General features: G+C 44.5%; 1 protein-coding gene across 2 annotated transcripts in view; it reads left to right on the top strand.

Moving 5' to 3' along the window:
- The window catches only part of man2c1 (mannosidase, alpha, class 2C, member 1), an 83489-nt gene extending 68176 nt beyond the window's left edge, over positions 1 to 15313 (top strand). The window contains exons 20-24 of one of the 2 annotated variants that reach the window (XM_068015354.1): positions 8073 to 8182; positions 10404 to 10483; positions 12317 to 12468; positions 12915 to 13018; positions 14119 to 15313. In XM_068015354.1, coding sequence (XP_067871455.1) covers positions 8073 to 8182; positions 10404 to 10483; positions 12317 to 12468; positions 12915 to 13018; positions 14119 to 14230 — 558 coding nt within the window. In that variant the 3' untranslated portion in view covers positions 14231 to 15313. Of the gene's footprint in view, positions 1 to 8072; positions 8183 to 10403; positions 10484 to 12316; positions 12469 to 12914; positions 13019 to 14118 lie in introns of those variants that run through there. The other variant, XM_068015355.1, reaches the window with a different exon arrangement.
- Positions 15314 to 21946: the final 6633 nt, after the last annotated feature.

Raw genomic sequence — 21946 nt, forward strand, 5'->3', positions numbered from 1 at the left:
GTGCTTTTGTGCTCTTCAGATTGTTTTCCCCCTAATGCAGATGATGGGATGTGGGTGTACTTTGTAGTTTAAGTCATCTACTTGTTTTCATATATTATACACATTACAGTCGGGGCCATTGAGCTGTCTGTCAGCTTTGTTGAAACTCTTGGTCAGCTTTTGTGGGTTTACTGAGTTGATGTGTATGGAGATGGCTGTTGCCCTTGCTTTATTTCTTCTATGAATAGTTTCCAATTTCCTCACTATATTTGGCAACGTCCTTAGTTGCTCAGTCAGGCACATCTGAAATGTTTGCTCCATTATTTGCTTCTTCCGAATCATGTTGACATGTATGTCTCCAAATCAAGTGTATTCCAATAATTGGTAGTTATACAGAGGTTGTCAAGGAGATGGGAAAGATCATATTCTGATTAAGCTGAAATGTTCCTGCACTGTTTTAGGAGCTAAGTATTTAGAAGACAAAAACTGCTCTTGTCCTGTGGCAGGAACTGTTTCCCAGAGTGGTTAATTGACCTGCTGTTGTTATGAGTGCCTTCAGCCCACACCTTCCCCTCTTGTTTGTTTCTGTTATTTTTCAGGATATTCTTGTTCACATAGTGAGCACTGATGATGTCTTTGGGAGAAATCATTGATCTGACACTGTGAATTAACATGCATTCATTCAAAATGGCAAGCTCACTGAAGCATCCTGGGGTCATGAATGTGTCTGCGGCTATTCCCTCACAGTGAGGCTCAGCAACTCCTCTGACTCACTTTCTACAATGAGAACATCAACCTCCACTCTTTTGAACTTTTGTTGTTGTTTTGGTCAACTTATAGAAACAATTGCATTTATATAGCACCTTGAACATAGTAAAATATCCCAAAGAACTTTGCAGGAGAAACTAAAATTAAAAGGTTGGTCAGAAAAGGTAAGTTTTAAGGAGCGTCTTAAAGGAGGACAGAGAGCTTTAGGGAGGTAATCCAGAGCTTAGGACCTCGGCAGTTGAAGGCACAGCCACTAATGAAGGCTATGAGGGAACCTGAGAACCAGGATGAGAATTTTTAAAATCGAAGCCTTGCTGGACTATATGCCACTGTGGGTCAGCGAACACAAGAAGTGGTGGGTGAACAGGTCTTGATGCAAGTTAGGATGTTGGCAGCAGAGTTCTGGATAAGCTTAAACTCACAGAGGGTGCAAGGTGAGAGCACTGGAATAGTCGAGTCTAGAGGTTACAAAAAAAAATCATGGAATGAGTGTTTCAGCAGCAGATGAAAACAGAAAAACAAAGTTCCTTAAAACCCTTGGCAAAGATCTGAAATTTAAAAATGTTCTGATGAGAGTTTTTCAATATATGAGGTTGAAGGCAGGCGTTGTTGGAAAATGCAGGACAATAGAACCTGTTGTAGCTCTGCACTTACCAGAGTAACTCTGTACTCTACTCGGCACCTCGTTTTACCAGGATTACATTTTTTTTTTTAGCACAGCTGAAAGTTTATGAAGAATGCACAAGGTTTGTTTAAGTGCCATGGGATGTTTTACTATGTTAAAAGCAATATACAAATGTAAGTTGTTTGCAAGTAACAACCTGCTCAACTTGAAATGACAAACTCAAGAGATTCTAACCTCTAAAAGACTTTAAATCGAATGTGTCTTTTCCCTTTCTTGACCCGAAACTAACGGTGCCCTTCACTTTGAACATTATGAGCCTGAGCTTGACCAATTTCAGTTCAGCCATGGCAGTCAATGTTTTTTTAAAATCAGTTTTCCATCCTTCCTGCTGAAAACTGGGATAGTGTTGGACACCAGCCATCCTCTGATACCTCGTCCACATGCCAGCTCTTCCTAAATGAGGCTAGTTAGTGAGTGCTGACGAGCTGCGGGGCATCACAGCCCAGCTTATTCACGCCTCATTGTTTGACAGCCCCAAGCCAACTAAGCTTGAAAAAAGAATTCTTGATGCTAGTTTCACCATCTGCCAGTTCATGTCATATGCTTTTTTTATTGTAATTATTCAGCCACTCCTGTGCATGACTCCCACAGCCAATAAATTACATTAATCACTTCAGCAGTTATTCTTTTTAATGTGGTGTTGGAATGGGCATTTAGCTGACAGTTTGCAAAGGAATGTATGTGGCATGTTCTCCAGCTTCCTGCTAAAAGGCACTTACTAGGTGGACTGATTGGGGGAAAAAGGCCTGAATGCTGTACAGGGACAGGAAAATCACTTGCAGAGTTCATTAGTAGTCACTTAATCGTTTCTATTTCTTGGGAATTCAGTGGAGCAGCCCCCTATATTGTGATAATCACCCCATGTTGCTAAATCCCTGATCACCATGAGAGGAGATTCAGAGAATATCACAGCTACTCTGCAGTTCCACATAATGTACAACACAGAAACAGGTCAGGTGGCCCAACTGTCCAGTACCAGGGTTTCATGGAATGGTTGCACCACAGAAGGAGGCCATTTGGCCCATCGTGACTGTGCCAGCTCTCTGCAAGAGCCATTTAGCTAGTCCCACTCCCCCGCCCTTTCTCCATAGCGTGCAGAATTTTTCCCTTCAGGTGCTTATCCAATTCCCTTTTAAAAGCCACGATTGAATCTGCCTCCATCACCCTTTCAGGCAGTACATTCTGGAAAATAGGATTAGAATAGTTAGTTGCTTGATGGTCGGCACAGACACGATGGGCCGAAGGGCCTATTTCTGTGCTGTATAACTATATGACTCTCTGACTCTGACTCTCCTTAAAAGAAAAAGTTTTTCCTCATGTCACCTTTGGTTCTTCTGCCAATCACTTTAAATCGGTATCCTCTGGTTCTCAACCCTTCCACCAATGGGAACAGTTTCTCTCTATCTATTCTGTCTAGACCCTTCATGATTTATGCTCCACACTAGAGGCCTGGTACCCAACATGGTACCGACGACTTCAGGTCAGGTCGGGCCCATCCTCAGGGTACTGCTTTCAGGCTCGGGTCAGGTCGGGCGAGTCCAGTTCGGGTCAGGCCGGACACATGGTAAGTGCTCTGCTGCTAAGTAGTGAAATTCAAAAAAACTTACCTGAGCTGGGAGTCCGGGATGAAACTGAGTCTGCGCTGTGAGAAAGTGATGTCACTATGACGTCATCGCGCATGCGCTGCAGCTTCATGGAGCTTCCCAGTCGGAAGGTAAGTAAAGGGATGGTCGGGTCGAACCTGGGGCAAAATTGGAGGGACTCGGGCCAGGTCAGTCTCTGGTCTACTGTGGTTCAGTCGGGTTCGGGTCGGGTTCTTTTTTCCCAACCTGAGCTGGCCTCTACTCCACAGAAACATTCTCCCTCCCTATTTCATCTCACCCTATCAACATAACCACCCATTCATTTCTTCCTCGTACTTATCCAACTTCCGTTTAAATGCATCTATGGTACCTGGGCTAAAAGGGTTAAATCATGAAGACAGGTTGCATAGACTAGGCTTGTATTTCCTTGAGTATAGAAGATTAAGGGTGATCCAGTTGAAGTATTTAAGATCAAATAAAAGCAAAATACTGCGGATGCTGGAAATCTGAAATAAAAACAAGAAATGCTGGAACCACTCAGCAGGTCTGGCAGCATCTGTGGAAAGAGAAGCAGAGTTAACATTTCGGGTCAGTGACCCTTCTTCGGAACTAGCAAATATTAGAAATGTCAAGGGTTATAAGCAAGTGAGGCAGGGGTGGGGCAAGAGATAACCAAGGAGAGGGTGTAGATTGGACAAGGCCACATAGCTGACCAAAAGGTCATGGAGCAAAGGCAAACAATATATTAATGGTGTGTTGAAAGACAAAGCATTAGTACAGATAGGGTGTTAACGGACTGAAGGTTGAACAGCAGCAACTCCAAACATGAAAAAAAATAGTGGGTAAGCAAACTGAACAAACTAAGATGAAATGAAATAAACGTGAAAAAAAAAAGTTGTAAAAAAGAAAAAATAACTAAAAATAAAAGTAAAATGGGGGGCCCGTCATGCTCTGAAATGATTGAACTCAATGTTCAGTCCGGCAGGCTGTAGTGTGCCTAATCGGTAAATGAGATGCTGTTCCTCGAGCTTGCGTTGATGTTCACTGGAACATTGCAGTAATCCCAAGATAGAGATGTGAGCATGAGAGCAGGGGGGAGTGTTGAAATGGCAAGCAACCGGAAGCTCAGGGTCCTGCTTGCGGACTGAGCGGAGGTGTTCCGCAAAGCGGTCACCCAGTCTGCGTTAGGTCTCCCAAATGTAGAGGAGAGCATAGTGCGAGCAGCGAATACAATATACTACATTGAAAGAAGTACAAGTAAATCACTGCTTCACCTGAAAGGAGTGTTTGGGGCCTGGGATAGTGAGGAGAGAGGAGGTAAATGGGCAGGTACTACACCTCCTACGATTGCAGGGGAAGGTGCCATGGGACGGGGACGAGGTGGTGGGGGTAATGGAGGAGTGGACCAGGGTGTCGCGGAGGGAACGATCCCTTCGGAATGCTGACTGGAAGGGAGGGGAAGATGCGTTTGGTAGTGGCATCACGCTGGAGGTGGCAGAAATGGCGGAGGATGATCCTTTGGATATGGAGGCTGGTGGGGTGGAAAGTGAGGACAAGGGGAACCCGGTCACGGTTCTGGGAGGGAGGGGAAGGGGTGAGGGTAGAGGTGCGGGAAATGGGCCGGACACGTTTGAGGGCCCTGTCAACAACAGTGGGAGGGAATCCTCGGTTGAGGAAAAAGGAGGTCATATCAGAAGCACCATCATGGAAGGTAGCATCATCAGAGCAGATGCGTCGGAGACAGAGAAACTGGGAGAATGAAATGGAGTCCTTACAGGAGGTAGGGTGTGAAGAAGTGTAGTCGAGGTAGCTGTGGGAGTCGGTGGGCTTATAATGGATATTAGTAGACAACCTATCCCCAGAGATGGAGACAGAGAAGTCGAGGAAGGGAAGGGAAGTGTCAGAGATGGACCATGTAAAGATGAGAGAAGGGTGGAAATTGGAAGCAAAGTTGATAAAGTTTTCCAGTTCGGGGTGGGAGCAGGAAACAGCATCGATACGGTCATCAATGTACCAGAAAAAGAGTTGGGGGATGGGGCCTGAGTAGGACTGGAAAAAAGAATGCTCAACATATCCCACAAAAAGACAGACATAACTAGGACCCATGTGGGTACTCATAGCAACACCTTTTACTTGAAGGAAGTGAGTGGAGTTGAAGGAGAAGTTGTTCAATGTGAGAACAAGTTCAGCCAGGAGGAGGAGGGTGGTGGTGGATGGGGACTGGTTGGGCCTCTGTTCAAGGAAGAAGTGGAGAGCCCTCAAACCTGGTGGGGGATGGAGGTGTTGCGCAATTGGGCATCCATAGTGAAGAGGAGGCCGTTGGGACCAGGAAACTGGTCTCCGGGTTTCCGCCTCCGGGCTCACCTCTTTGACCAGCAGTCCTCCCCCCAACCAGCAGACCCATTCACCCGCCTCCAGCATTTCCCCTCTACCTGGAGCCCTCCCCCTGGCCTCTTACCCGCTCTTGATCTCTTCATTGAAAACTATCGGCAAGACATTGGTCATCTCAATTTCTCTGCCCCCCTCACTCACTCTAACCTGTCCCACTCTGAACTTGAGGCACTCCGTTCTCTCAGGTCTAACCCCGACATGGTCATCAAACCTGCAGACAAGGGTGGTGCTGTTGTTGTATAGTGTACCGACCTCTACCTTGCAGAAGCTCAACGCAACTCACAGACAGTTCTTCCTACCTCCCTCTGGACCATGACCCCACCACCGAACATCAAGCCACTGTCCAAAGGACTATCACTGACCTCATCTCCTCTGGAGATCTTCCCTCTACAGCTTCCAACCTCATAGTCCCGCAACCCCGGACAGCCCACTTCTACCTCCTTCCCAAAATCCACAAACGGGACTGTCCCAGCAGACCCATTGTGTCAGCCTGCACCTGCCCCATTGAACTCATTTCTTCCTATCTTGACTCTACCTTTTCTCCGCTGGTCCAGTCTCTTCCCACCTACATCCGTGACTCTTCTGAAGCCCTACGTCATTTTGACAATTTCCAGTTTCCTGGTCCCAACCGCCTCCTCTTCACTATGGATGTCCAATCACTCTACACCTCCATCCCCCACCAGGACGGTTTGAGGGCTCTCCGCTTCTTCCATCACCACCACCCTCCTCCGCCTGGCTGAACTTGTTCTCACATTGAACAACTTCTCCTTCAACTCCACGCACTTCCTACAAGTAAAAGGTGTCGCTATGGGTACCCGCATGGGTCCTAGTTATGTCTGTCTTTGTGTGGGATATGTTGAGCATTCTTTTTTCCAGTCCAACTCAGGCCCCCTCCCCCAACTCTTTTTCCGGTACATTGATGACTGTATCGAAGCCGTTTCCTGCTCCCGCCCCGAACTGGAAAACTTTATCAACTTTGCTTCCAATTTCCACCCTTCTCTCAACTTTACATGGTCCATCTCTGACACTTCCCTTCCCTTCCTCGACTTCTCTGTCTCCATCTCTGGGGATAGGTTGTCTACTAATATCCATTATAAGCCCACCGACCCCCACAGCTACCTCGACTACACTTCTTCACACCCTACCTCCTGTAAGGACTCCATTCCATTCTCCCAGTTTCTCCGTCTCCGACGCATCTGCTCTGATGATGCTACCTTCCATGATGGTGCTTCTGATATGACCTCCTTTTTCCTCAACCGAGGATTCCCCCCCACTGTTGTTGACAGGGCCCTCAACCGTGTCCAGCCCATTTCCCGCACTTCTACTTTCACCCCTTCCCCTCCCTCCCAGAACCGTGACCGGGTTCCCCTTGTCCTCACTTTCCACCCCATCAGCCTCCATATCCAAAGGATCATCCGCTGCCATTTCTGCCACCTCCAGCGTGATGCCACTACCAAACGCATCTTCCCCTCCCTTCCCCTGTCAGCATTCCGAAGGGATCGTTCCCTCCACGACACCTTGGTCCACTCCTCCATTACCCCCACCACCACGTCCCCGTCCCATGGCACCTTCCGCTGCAATGGTAGGAGGTGTAGTACCTGCCCATTTACCTCCTCTCTCCTCACTATCCCAGGCCCCAAACACTCCTTTCAGTTGAAGCAGCGATTTACTTGTACATCTTTCAATGTAGTATACTGTATTCGCTGCTCGCAATATGGTCGCCTCTACATTTGGGAGACCAAACGCAGACTGGGTGACCGCTTTGCAGAACACCTCCGCTCAGTCCGCAAGCAGGACCCTGAGCTTCCGGTTGCTTGCCATTTCAGTACTCCTTCCCCCCCCCCAACCCCCCCCCCCCCCCCCGCCCCCCTGCTCACATCTCTGTCCTGGGATTGCTGCAATGTTCCAGTGAACATCAACGCAAGCTCGAGAAACAGCATCTCATTTACCGATTAGGCACACTACAGCCTGCCGGACTGAACATCGAGTTCAATCATTTCAGAGCATGACAGCCCCCCATTTTACTTTTATTTTTAGCTTTTTATTTTTTACATTTTTCCAACTTTTTTTTTCATGTTTATTTCATTTCATCTTAGTTTGTTCAGTTTGCTTACCCACTATTTTTTTTCATGTTTGGACTTGCTGCTGTTCAACCTTCAGTCCGTTAACACCCTATTTGTACTAATGCTTTGTTTTCAACACACCATTAACATATTGTTTGCCTTTGCTCCATGACCTTTTGGTCAGCTATGTGGCCTTGTCCAATCTACACCTTCTTTGTTATCTCTTGCCCCACCCCTGCCTCACTTGCTTATAACCTTTGACATTTCTAATATTTGCTAGTTCCGAAGAAGGGTCACTGACCGGAAACATTAACTCTGCTTCTCTTTCCACAGATGCTGCCAGACCTGCTGAGTGGTTCCAGCATTTCTGGAAGTATTTAAGATCATCTTTCTAGTGGTCAACTGGTGGCAGAATCGAGTGAGGCCTTGCAGGAAGTCCTCCACTTGCACTTTGAACTGTAGAACGGGCGCAGTAAATTCTTCCTGATTCAGAGAGGTTCAAGTCATTTTAAAATAAAGTTGTGTTAAATATTCCAATTCTGAAAGAGAGATGCTTCACTTTAGCTGAAGCGCAGTAGAAAATGACTTGCTTTTATTCCCTAGGTCTGGGGGCACAAGTGGGCCGATCTGTCAGAGCACGGCTTTGGTGTAGCATTGCTCAATGACTGCAAGTATGGATACTCAGTGCATCAAAACATAATGACACTTTCCCTGTAAGTACTCGATAAAAATCAGAGATTTATTGCTATCAAGGAAATGGCAGTATTAAGATCTGTAAGTATGTCTGTGAGTAAATGTTCCTTGTTAACTGAATGGGAATCTGATAAAAATGCTCCTGCAGCACAAGGTGATAGTGAGTCCAAAAACTCTCATAACTTGGGCCTGGGTTTAATTCCTACCTACACGAAAGGAAATATCAGAGGGTTGATAGGATGGTTTACATTGTTCAAACACCTAGTGGAACCTGTCTTTAGTTATATTTAAAAAGTGGTCACCCTTCTATAATAGCCACACTTCGCTGTCCCATGCAACAGTTAATATAAGTCACAGGCTGTTATTTAGTGTGTAATATATATTTATATACATATATATGATTGTACAGCAGCTCCATTCACTGTTCACAGTATAGCCACTGAACAGTCAAGCCAGATTGGGAGGGAATGGGTTGGGATCTGAAAGGATTGAGGGGCTGACTGTGTGATCTATGCCAATCTTTAAATTTAGTCTAATTTTCTGATGATCACAAGATCTTTGTACTCCTTCAGACTGGCCAGTGCAGAAAGCGGATCAGAATGAAAGACTTGTATTTTAGTGAGGGACTGAGACAATGGGTTTGCTGGACTGTTGGAAACCCACAGATCTCTCAGATTCTGGGCAAAACGGCCCTGAAATTATCAAAGAGCAGCTCATTGTTGCAGGAATGGTGGAATCAGAACTTGGGTGAACAATTAGAAAGTCAGAAGATTTAAGCTTCCTCCTGTGTAGTTTAACAACACTGTGTACGTATATAAATAACAGACAGGAAAAGACCTGCTGCTCCATCAAGCTCACACTCATGATGGTTGGAGCATCATGACTAAACAACAGCCACCACCCTTCCCCCCACCATCACCGCAGCCATGTAATCTCCTGGGAAAGGAGGAAAAAAACCAGACAAAACCTAAGGACAATAAGGGGAAAAGAAAATCCTCTCCAACTGCCAGTGGTGATCAAAACTACTCCAGGAAATCATATGGGCCAAGTGTTATCTGTAAAACCACTGCATTTTTATTTGATGTGATCTTTGCTCCATTCAGGGACTGGTCCAGCTCCCTCTTGCAGGCGATGCAGAGACTCAGCACTCACCACACCAGCTGGTAACACATTCCAGAGGCTCACCACTCATTGGGAAAGGAACAACATCCAGTCTGAGTAATTTAAATGCATGTGCATGGTTTACCCCAATCTATCAAACTGGAATAATCTATTAATAGGAGCTCTATCCAGCCCTTTCATTAATTATAAAGTTTTATTTGACCACCTCCATGTCCCATCTGCTCTAAAGTAAAAAGATCCAACGCCGTCTGAATAACCAAGTCCTTAAGCTAGGAATCATTGTCGTAGCTTTCCTTTGAACCTTTTCCAAAGCTATTGGATCACCCATTAAAGGGGTCTCAGCTCAGTGATCAGTAAAATCAGAGCTGAAGTCCAGGTCCGGTGGGTCACTTCAGTATCATGTTCCACAGTGCCTTAACTCGAATCAGTGTTTTTTTTTTTTTCTTTTTCATTGGTCTTATCCAAAGAAACAATAAATAAATGTTGTCTCCATGTTGCCTTCACTGGCATCTGCTTACAGTCTTGGTATTTCGGGTGGGACACTCTCTGCCGTTGTCTCCTCCATGGCTGTTGCCAATCATGGGCTGTGCTTGCCCAACAGGAAATATACTGACACAGGGGGATGGGTTCAGTGGTTTGACAGATCACAACACTTGCCCATTAGAAGTCATATGTTTTGTTGGAAAGTCAAATAGAACATGGGCAGTCTGGTATGCATTGATCACTAAGTGGCTGGATGGCATCAGGAGCCATCACTGGGGCACTGAGCAACCATTTTTCCACATAAATATATATAAAGAACTGAAGCAGGGTACTAGTAGTGTATCCAGTGAGTCAGGATTCCCTGGCACTATGATTCACACAATGAATTACTTTTGAAGCACTGTCAGAGGGTTCAACATGACAGAGTATCAGTACTAGGTGATGGTATCTGCCCCGTGTCTGTACAGGTTGGTTACCTGTCTGTTTTCAGAGAGTTGTCGACAGTAGACTGCAGGTATCAAATATAAAGGACATCCTGAAAGGAACATGCGCCCGCCTTTGCAGTTAAATGTCGACAGCTTCCAGTCAAAACCCCAACCCACCGACTAATCTTAATGATTTTGTCTTTATTTGCAGTTTGCGAGCTCCAAAAACACCAGATGCCACTGCTGATATGGGCCATCATCATTTCACTTATGCTATCATGCCCCATGCAGGTAAATAGGTTGAAGTGAGCTTACCTGTTTTACTGATGAATATACAGAAAATAAATCCCTTCCGTATTTCCAGTTCCACAATGGATGCTGAGAGAGAAAGACTTGCTGATGCTTGGGATCTTAACAGCTCTCGGAAACTTCAAAATGTTTCACATTAAATTATTGTGAATTGTAGTGACTGTTATGTAGGTAAATACAGCAGCTTTGTGTACTGAGCAAGGTCATACAAACAGCAATGAGACAATTGATCAGTTGATCTGAACCAAATAGACACTCATTAGAGAAGACACTCCCCTGGCCAGCCTCCCATCTTCCACACGCCATAAATTTGAGCTCATCCAAAACTCTGCTGCCTGCATTGTAACTCACACCACATCCCATTTTCCCTTCACTCCTGTGCTCACTGATTTACACTGGCTCTCCTGTTAAGCAAAAGCTCAATTTTAAAATTTTCATCTTGTTTTCAAATTCCTCCATGGTCTTTCCTCTCCCCATCTCTGTAACCTCTTCCAGCCCCACAACCCTCCGAGATATGAGGGTTCCTCCAATTCTGGACACTTACACGTCCCTTATTTTAATCGCTGCACCATTGGCAGCCGTGCCTTCAGCCATTTAGCCTCAAGTCCTGGAATTCCCTCCCTACTGTCTCTGCCTCTCTTTCTACTCTAAGATGCTCCTTTAAAAACCAACCAGTTTGACCAAGCTTTTGGTCATCTGCCCTAACATCATCATATGTGGCTCAGTTTAAACATTTGTTAAAGTCACTTGGGGCATTTCACTAAGTTGCTATATAAATGCAAGTTGTTGTTATAGATTCCTGACAAATTGATTTAAATGTTCATATAATTAAAATAGTCATGCGAAGTGACATCTGCATTGAAACTCCCTGCCTTCTGCTATTCTTTCCATTTGGTACTCTTCTGTCAAAACTTTTGGGTTATATATATTATATAATATATATGGAGGATGATGCTGGGAAGGACAGGTCTGTTATCATTCGTGCTACCAGTGCAGCTGTTGGATTTTTCCATCACTCCCAACTAGGTGTGAATCAATAATACTAGAGATCAGTACTGATGCAGCATGAGTACCAAATGGAAAGAGCAAAAGGCAGGGAGCTTCATTGCAGATGTCACTTTGCATGAATATTTAAATCAATTTGTCAGGAATCTGTTAACAAGTTTGCATTTATATAGTGACTTGGTAAAATGCCCCAAGGCCATAACGGGTGTAGGGGCACCCAGGCTTTAGCAGTGCAGGCACACATTATGTCACTGCACCTAAATCTGTATATGTGCAACCAGCCTGTAAGGTATATTGACCTGTTATCTGTGCAGACAAGCTACACGGACGGGTACGTAGTCCTATATCTGTGCAGTAATCTGTACTGATGGGTACGTGAATCCGTATCTGTGCAGACACACAATGAAGGGTTATCAGACATGTATCAGTGTAAATCGCACTCTATAGAGGTGCATCAGATCTGTTCTGGTGTAGGCAAGTGACATATATGGATACCAGAGCTGGTGCAGAAATAGTACAGCGAGGGGTAGCACACTGGCTCTGGTGCATGGATGTGATTCAGTGACATGGTATATGGACCTGCAAGTAGTTTCATGTTGTCATAGAACTCCTCTACTTGTGACTATTTGCAATCACCAGTCCTATACTGACCATGAGTTTATATGCCCGGTCTTGCGATACTGATTTGAGTTGCATGCATGCCTGATGTGATTTTTAAACCAAATCAGAACATGACAGTACCTATTTTTCCTGGTCATACCCAAAGAATATTTTAATTGTAGTCTTTGTCCTGTGCTCTTTCCCCTACAGGTTCTTTCCAAGAGGCCAATGTGATTCAGTTTGCATACAACATTAACTACCCCTTGCATATTGTACCTGCTGAACCCAGTGTCAGTACTTCCAGTTCCTGGAGTGCTTTCTCGATCCAGTCTCCTGCTGTCATTCTGGAAACTATTAAACAGGTAACTATTGGAAAAGACTGGTACACGTTGATCACATTTTTAAAATCCATTCAATTTTTAATACAGTAATATTGCTATAATTTATTGTAAAGTAAAATTTTCTAGATGGTGTCACAGGTTCAGGCAGTAACCCTGTCAGTTTCTTTGACTCTTCAAATCAATCAGCCTAACATTTTCCTCTTTTAGCCAGTAGGATGATTGTGTTTTGAGCAGTAAACTTCATGGATGCTGTCAATGTTGCTCTGTGGTAGTAGCATACTTTGGAGAGTTAAGTAGGTTGTTTAAAAAGTTGGAGAGTGCTGGGCGGTGAGGAAATCTCCAGGTGGAATACAGTGTGCATTTCTCAATAAAATAATTGAGCTGCACTCCTATTGTGATAGAGGCTTTGAACTGGCGAGGGGGGCAAATATTTTGTAAACTGATACATGGATGTTTCTGCCCAATAGGCTGAAGACAAGAAAAATGCCCTGGTAATTAGGCTGTATGAGTCACATGGCAGCACTGTGGTCACATGGTTGCATACTTCACTTCCTGTTAAACAAGCAATCTGGTAAGTGGCTGTCACTAGTAATAGGCACAGTCCAGTAAATTGCTTAAAATGTTGCTGCTCCTGCCATGTACAACTGGTGCAGCTACCAGTTCTTCAAAGAACTTGCATTTATATAGCACCTTTCACAGTTTCAGGACATCCCAAAGTGCTTTACAGCCAATGAAATACTTTGGAAGTGCAGTCACTGTTGTAACATAGGAACTGCAGAAACCAATTTTTACACAGCAAGCTCCTACAAACAACAATGCGATGTTTTTCAAGTGTTGAATAGGTGATAAATATTGGGCAGGACAGCTCCCCTGTTTTTGTTTAAAATGGTGCCGTGGGATTTTTTTCATCCACCTGAGAGGATTAACAGAGCCTCGGTTCCACGTCTCATCCAAAAGACGGCACCTTCCCTCAGTATTGCACTGGACTGTCAGCCTAAATTTTGTGCTCAAGTTGTTGGAGTGGGACTTGAACCCACAACCTCCTGACTTGGAGACAGGCTTGCTATCAAATGACCTTGTGCAAAGGCCCTGCTCTTGTTGAGATACCATCAGTCACAGCAGCTCTAGTGATCATGAGAGAGACTGGCCATCCTACAAAACTGATACTTGATCACAGTCTGAAAATGTATTGCAGAAGTCAGAGAGAACATGTTATTGGAGTGAAGGTGTTAGTACAGAGCTTGTTAGTCCCACTTCAGTGAACATCTGAGCTGTGAATGTTGGGTGGCTCTGGGGGGAAAACAATCCACTGACTGCAACTGTTGCATTTTTCAGCTCAGCAGCAGAATGGTTTTACTCCTACTATGTCAAGATTATTGGTCATCCAGATTAAACAGGGATGTGTTGCAAATTGACATTCTTCCTTTCAGTCGATGCACAAAACCACAGCCAGTGCAAGTTGATGTGGTAAATGGAAATAATGAGAGTTCAGGAATCTCAGCTTTGCTGCTGAACTGATGCAGATTATGCATTTGGTTCTGCAGTTTAATTCCAGCTCTGTAACTATCTCTTGTCATTTTTAATGAATAAAACAATGTTCTTTAACCAATACTGCTTCCCCTGGGCTTCTCTTGCTGCATGACAACTGAAGCTTATTTCTGCTCTCTGCAGGTGTGATCTTCTGGAACAACCTGTGGCAGCCAAGCCTCTCCTCATCACTGACTTTCAAATCCAGCTTTCCTTCACTCCATTCCAGATCCGTTCCCTACTGCTCATTTTCTGAGCTGTTGCCATAGAAAGCACTCAATCAACATTCATAAGTTTCTTTTTACAGTATCAACGAAATAGTTCCTTAATATAGCAGAATCAAGCATACTGTGCAGCAAATGAGCAGCATTATTTAATGAAATTAATAACACAGAACACTAGTGTCTTTACTCCTACAGATCCCGACTGATTGCACCCAGAGTGTTATTTGCAAGTTTTCATGTGTGGCTGACATTCAGGGCTCAGCAGCAACAACAGCTGGACCAAAGTAAAACAGCCCAAGCTGCTTCATGGGAGTGTAAGCAGTCAAGAATAACACTCATCAGTGAGAGACTAGGAAAGGTGACTAAAGGTTTGTTCAGAGGTAGGTTTTAAGGAGTGTCTTAATGGAGAGAGACAGAGAAGTTTAAGTGAATGGCAGAGCTTAGGGCCAACATAGCTGCCAATGGAAGGGCGAAGGGATTCACAGGAGACCAGAATTGGAGAAGCGCAGAGTTCTCGGGGGGTTTTAAAAGGTTACAGAGATAGAGAGGTGTGAGACAAGGGAGGGATTTGAACACTAGGAAGAAAATTTTAAAATGTAGCCTTTTGTGAGACCAGGGGCCAATGCAGTTCTGCAAGCACAGGGGTGATGGATAATTGGGACATGATGTGAGTTAGGATAATAGCAGAATTTTGTACATGTTTATGGAGGATAGAAGATAGGAGGCTGGCCAGGAGAATGTTGCAAGACTCCAGTCTGGAGCTAACAAAATCAGGGATGAGTGATTTCGGCAGCAGATGGGCTGAGGTAGGGGTGCAGACGAGTGATGTTGCAGAACACACCAAACCTTGTACTGTTTCTTAACTCTGGCACACACTACATCTCAATCAGCCCTTTCCTTTAGGAAACATTCATGCTACAGGTACTGGCCCTAGCTGCTATTACAATTCTCCAGCCAGGAAAAAATGTGTGCACTCAAACCTGTAGACTTCCCCTCCTGCTCTTTAAAACTTACACATGGTAAATTGTACTTTTGAAGCATTTTTTTTTTAAGTCATTAAATTCAAACACTGTTCAGAATGACAAATGGAATTAAACTTTTTTTTTTGCAAGGTGTACAGTGACTAAATAAATGCAGTCTTGATTTCTGGCAAGAAGTGTGGAGAAAACAATGGAATAGTTTCCCCGATTCCAAAGCAAAAGTTATGGTGGCCCGATCATGGTACTTTGGCTGGGACACTTCAGGCTATGGATGTGGGTATGTAATTGTGATTCACTGCAACACATTCTCTGTCTCAAACATGCCTTTGCAAGGAGGCAGTGTGCACTGATCGAGCACTTCCCTCCAACGAGGAGAAAAAAAAGGCTATCATTTTAGCTGCTTTTGCAATTAGAGGTAGATGCCTGAACAGTTACAGAGCCTGTGCACAAGAGGTGGGGGAAGGAAGATAAATTCACCAAAACAGAAAAAAAAATCAAATATATCGGAAAGCAGATTTTTTTTTAACAAGCCCCTCTTTTTGTCATGCACCAGTCTCCACCACAAAAGCAATATCTGAGTTGAAGCCATTTAGCTCAAGTCACTTTGTCTGAAATTAAGCTTCCTAATTTAATATGCTTCCAATATGTCAAAGAGGGAAAAAAGCTCCCTGCTCTACGTTTACATAAAAGAAATAAAATTAACTGCTGGAACAGCTTTTCCTCATTTACATTTAACTTGTGTATTCAGTGCTGCAACCAGCCAGAAATATGGAAATCAATGCAGGAACGCAAGGTTAGAACAGCAGAACCTATGCTCATCATCAATGGAGAGTGCTGCTGTGGGATAGTCAAAAATCACAGATCTGCTGGTCCTTTCCTGCACATTTTTTCCTCCAATTGTTTTTCATTAAAGGTGGTAGTGTCGTGATAGTGTCACTCGACTACTGACCCAGGGTATTTGACATCAAGCAAAACTGAAGTCAATAGGAATCGGGGGGAAAACTCTCTCCTAGTTGGAGTCATGGGGGTAGCTCCACAGATATCCTCACCCTCACTGATGAAGAAGCCCAGCACATGAGTGTGAAAGGTAAGGCAGAAGCATTTGCAACAATCTTCAGCCAGAAGTGCAGAGTTGTTGATCCAGCTCGGCCTCCTCCTGAAGTTTCCAGCATCACAGATGCCAGACTTCAGTCAATTCGATTCACTCCACGTGACATCAGGAAACAACTGAAGGCACTGGATACTGCAAAAGCTATGGGCCCTGACAATACTCCAGCAATTGTACTGAAGACCTCTGCTGCAGAACTTGCTGCACCTTGAGCCAAGCTGTTCCAGTACAGCTACAACACTGGCATCTACCTGGCACTGTGGACAATTGCCCTGGTATTGGACAAGTCCAATACGGCCAATTACTGCGATGGAAGGTGTCATCGACAGTGCTATCAAGCAGCATTTGCTCAGCAATAACCTGCTCAGTGATGCTCAATTTGGGTTCCGACAGGGCCACGCAGCTCCTGACCTCATTACAGCCTTAGTTCAAACATGGAAAAAAGAGCTGAACTCAAGTGGTAAGGTGAGAGTGACTGCCCTTGACATCAAGGAGCCCTAACAAAACTGAAGTCAATGGGAATTAGGGGTAATACTCTCCGCTGGTTGGAATCATACCTAATGCAAAGGAAGATGGGTGTGGTTGTTGGAGGTCAATCATTTCAGCTGCAGGATATTACTGTAGGAGTTCCTCAGCGTAGTGTCCTTGGCCCAATCCTCTTCAGCTGCTTCATCAATGACCTTCCTTCAATCAGAAGTGGGGATGTTCACTGATGATTGTACAATCTTCAGCACCATTCACGGACTGTGTCAGTATTTGAAGAGTCGTGTAGAAATGCAGCAAGACCTGGACAATATCCAGGTTTGGGCTGATGTGTGGCATGTATGTGACTTGCCACTTAAGTGCCAGGCAATGACCATCTCCAACAAGAGAGAATCTCCCCTTGACATTCAATGGCATTACAAATCACTAAATCCACTACTAGCAACATCCTAGGGGGTTACCATTGACCAGAAACTAAATTGGAGTATATAATATAAATACCGTGGCTACAAGAGCAAGTCAGAAGCTAGGAATCCTGTAGCGAGTAACTCACCTCCCTGTCCACCATCTACAAGGCACAAATCAGGAATGTGATGGAGTACTCTCCACTTGCCTGAATGGGTGCAGCTCCAACACTCAAGAAGCGTGACACCATCCAGGACAAGCAGCCCACTTGATTGGTTGTAGATGGGGGTGCCATTCACTCGCTCCACCACTCCCTTCCTAACAGCACTGTGGGTGTACCTACCCCACATGGACTGCAGCAGTTCAAGGCAGCAGTTCACCATCTTCTCGAGGGCAATTAGGGATGGGCAATAAAAGCTGGCCTGGCCAGCAACGCCCACATCCTCTGAATGAATAAAAAAAAAGCAGTGGGGTTTTACAAACTAATTCCTCCTCGTCTGTTGGAGATTTGAAACTGCTCCATGCAACTCGCTTCTTAGCAATACACAGTGCAATGTTATGGACACACTGGATGGCTGCCAGTGTGGTGACACTCCAATTTCCCAGCTGAAAACAGTTGTAGTTTCCACTTCGCAGTGCAGACGCTGCAAAGAAAGCAGACTGAGTTTTTAAAGACAGCACTAAGCTGCGAGAGGTCCCAAGTCCCAACCCCCAACCCACGGATAATTTCAGATTGTTTTTGCGTTTAAAATGATCATTTTTATCCTGAAGAGAGGATAAAATGGACTGTTCACATTGGTTACCAGAAACTTTAAGCAGTAGATTTAGACATGTGCACACAAATGCATAAACCTAATCAACAGTGAAGTGCTAGCACATCTTGGTAACTGCTGAAGTGACTAACATCTGTACTAACATGAGCACTGATCCACTTCAGAGGAAGTCGGGGGCACATTTTCTACATGCAGTAAGGAATTTGAGGAATGAATTACTGGGAAAGTCATTCAGGCCATTATCATTGGACTGAAGAACAACAGTATACTGACATTGTTCAGTTTTCAAACCATTCATTAATTTGCAAAACCTCAAATGAAGCCAGAGGAAGGGACATTTTGGAAATATGCCATTTCTTTAAGGTAATGAAACAAAACAGCCACTCACTTATAATGAGAATACTGAATGAGCCACATAAATGAAAGCCCAGCAGCTAACAGCATAAAAACATTGAATACCAAACGTGCCCAAAGTTTAGTGGGGGGCAGAAGACCCCCAAGTGAACACAAGGGTAAAGTTACGACGGTCACCTATCTGGCAGCCATCAGGCAGAGCTAGAAGGTAATGCGGAAGCAGCGGCAGAATAAGGTATAACCATTCGGCACAAAATAAATCATATTTGCAAAAGATAACACACTCACATCATAAGAGTGAGATATTTAAAAATGCAGCAAGGTATTAGAAGTGAGAATAGTGAAAGAGAATTTACAGTAAGAAGCACGTTCCATGTGCCAGTTCACCATAGTTTAAGTGGCAATGGTTAGAGACAAAAGTCTTGTATCTGGAGCGTGTAAGTTGACCAAATACCAACACTATAAAACCAATGTCGACGCTGAGAGCCAGCTGTTGAAACTCTATTCAATGGGTGAACAAGGTTAGTAAACTGTAGGATTGGTTAAGTGCTGAACGAGTGATATGTTCCCTATTATTCAGGTATATGTATTGGGGGAGGGTTGAAGGGCAGTGGTGGGGCGGTGGTAGATTGGCAGCACAGAAATAAGTAATTTGGCTGAACAGTTCTATGCTTGTGCTTATGCGCCAGACAAGCTGCCTCCTATTCAACGTCATCCCACCCCAGCAAGATATCAGGCACCCCCCCACCCCAATTAATGGAATGAAAAAGGTGTGCAAGATACACGCTGTAGGCTTAGCCCCTTGGAGGGGATATGATAGCACCCTGTCCATGCACAGTGATTGTTATTATATAATTGGATAAGTGTGCGAATATACTTTGCAGTGCATCTGTGAACAATGGAGATTGTACACCAAGATCAGAATACACACAATCATCACTGTTGTACCACCAGTAGAAACTGAATGCAGTCACCAATAGATATACAATCAAGGCAAAGGGCAGATCAGGTCGAATATTGGGGGGTGGGGGTTGGTGAGGGGCCAGCAAATACCAACACTACAGTTACTGCAGGCTACCAGTGGCAATGGAGCTGCTAGTGCACAGCGCCGTGATCCAACTGCTTTGGGCTTCAAACACAAAGTTGCCGCCAAAGCCCACCCCCATCCACCAGCTGCACACTGGAGCTGCCTTGTGTCCTATCTACACAATGCGAGTAACCAAGATGCCTCCCAAACCTACAACCTTTACCATCTGGAAAAGCAAGAACAAGCAGATGCATAGGGGGGGGCACCATTCCCTCCAAGGTTCCTTCCATGTCACAGACCAGCCAGATTTCGACATGCATCACCTAACAGCACTTGGGGGCGGGGGAAGAAGGGTAATACCTTAATCACATGGCCTGCAGTGGTTCACAGCAGTCACTCCAACTTGGAGGGTAACCAGAGATGGGCAATAAAGGCTGACCTTGCCAGTGATGACCATGTCCTGACAAAAGTAAAATGGGCAGTTCAACCTGCCTTGCAGAAAGCTAAAAGACAAAATTGCACACAGCATTCCAAGGCCTCAGATGCCCACTGTCAAGGTGAAAGATGCTCTCCATAAATTGTAGATGTGGAACAGCTGGTTGATATTCATGTCAATGGCTGTCCTATGCCATCAAACAGCTCTGCATTAAAAACTAAGTGCTCTGACAGTGCTAAGATTCTCCTAGTGCACACACACTCATCGGGAGAAGGGACAAGCCTCAACTGGAATTTTTAGACTGCCTTCAATGTATAAAATACCCCAAGGCACTGCATAGGAAGGTTAGTCAAATTGACACGAGTGAAAAAGAGGAGACTGGGTTGGGCGATCAATAGCTTGGTCAGAAGTAGTTTTTTTTTTTAATGTGCATCTTAAACGAGGCATGGCAGAGAGGTTTAGAGAGAAAATTCCAGAGGCTCAGAGCCTAGACAGCTGAAGGCACAGCTGCCAATGATAAAGCAATGTAAAAAGTTACATTAGGTAAATACACCAATAACACAAACTCAAGTACTTCAATATTTAAAAGTGATTTACTTTTACTGTATCTTTCAGTTTTAAAGAGAGAAAACAAATTGGCTGATTATTGCTACCCACTGTGGTGGAGTTGAAGGCCATGGGGGAATCATTATTTCGATGGTCCTTGCAGGTCAGTTGCCACATTGCAGTCACGCCATGCCCAGGTAGGAGAGTTTGCAGTACATCCCCTGCAGTGCCTCCAATACCCTCCGTTCCCAGACAAAACTCTTCTGCAAGCCATTTCTGTGCAGCTGCTTTGAAATCTTTCCTTTATTTTTAAACACACTTAAGTCCAGATCTGGTCCAAATTAAAATATTTACATTTCACATTGCAGCTTCAGAATAACCACCTCAACAAGTTATGACTGACAGTTTGACTCGATTTGTAGCACACAGAGCAGAGGATTGTGGATTAAGTAGCACACAAGACTTTCAGCCAACATTTCAGGACAACGTTCCAGTGCTATCCTTTGTCTGAGATGAAGAAAAATCCTGGCTCCCTTTCAGGTGGAGGGCAACATGGCAATGGAAAGATGGCAAGTTAGTTATTCTGGGACAACGGCACTTCTTCACCTGAACTTATTCAATCCGAAGAAGGGTCACTGACCCGAAACGTTAACTCTGCTTCTCTTTCCACAGATGCTGCCAGACCTGCTGAGTAAATCCATCATTTCTTGTTTTTATTCAATCTAATATGCAAATCACCTCAGAATTTGAGCAGCCTTAAAATGAGCAAAAGCAGGAGCGTCAGCTTCTACATTTCTGGGAAGGTTTCAAGGGAGGTGATGAGGCTAGCAATGAACAAGCTCATTCGGCCAAATATTGTCCTAGTTAACTTTTGACCCTAAACCCTGCCACCCAGTCCACAGCATTCCTTTAACTAGACAGGACTTGCTCCTATGGCAGTGCTATTTTTCAGGCATGGAGGGGATTATACCTCTAAGTTCACATCACTTTACACCATCACCCCAAGAGCTATTGAATGACAACAAAGAACAATACAGCACAGGAACAGGCCATTCGGCCCTCCAAGCGTGCACCGATCTTGATGCCTGCCTAAACTAACACCTTCTGCACTTCCGGGGCCCATATCCCTCTATTCCCTTCCTATTCATATATTTATCAAGACTTGCCAACTGATGAGAGCAGAAGACAGTTGCGGTGGTGTGACATTACTGACCATTCCAGGTGAGGTGTAATGAATGGTTATACCACTATAAAAATGTGTGTGCATGGCATTACAAAGTCACAACTTGACTGGAAACAGGATATTAAATGTAGGAGGGAACTCGATAGTACTACTGAAATGGCCCAAACTATCTTGGTGTTTAACTCAATACTAATGACAAGCATCTTTAGCAAGTACGATAAGTTACCTCCCCCTCACACCTCCCAAAACATAACTTGAGAACTTTGAGGGTGTGTTAATACCAAGGGCTGACTCATCTCCTTTTCTCAATTTCATATTAAACAGCCCACTTTCTATTTCACCTGCGCCTTTTTCAAATTGAAATTGCTTCACCAAACCATCAGCTAGCAACCACTGTGCCACAGCTACACTGGGGAATTATTTTTGGTTGAGAAGTGATAAGGGAGAGTGGCA

This window comes from Heterodontus francisci, chromosome 35, assembly GCF_036365525.1.
Source record: "Heterodontus francisci isolate sHetFra1 chromosome 35, sHetFra1.hap1, whole genome shotgun sequence".
In the NCBI taxonomy this organism is placed as follows: Eukaryota; Metazoa; Chordata; class Chondrichthyes; order Heterodontiformes; family Heterodontidae; genus Heterodontus; species Heterodontus francisci.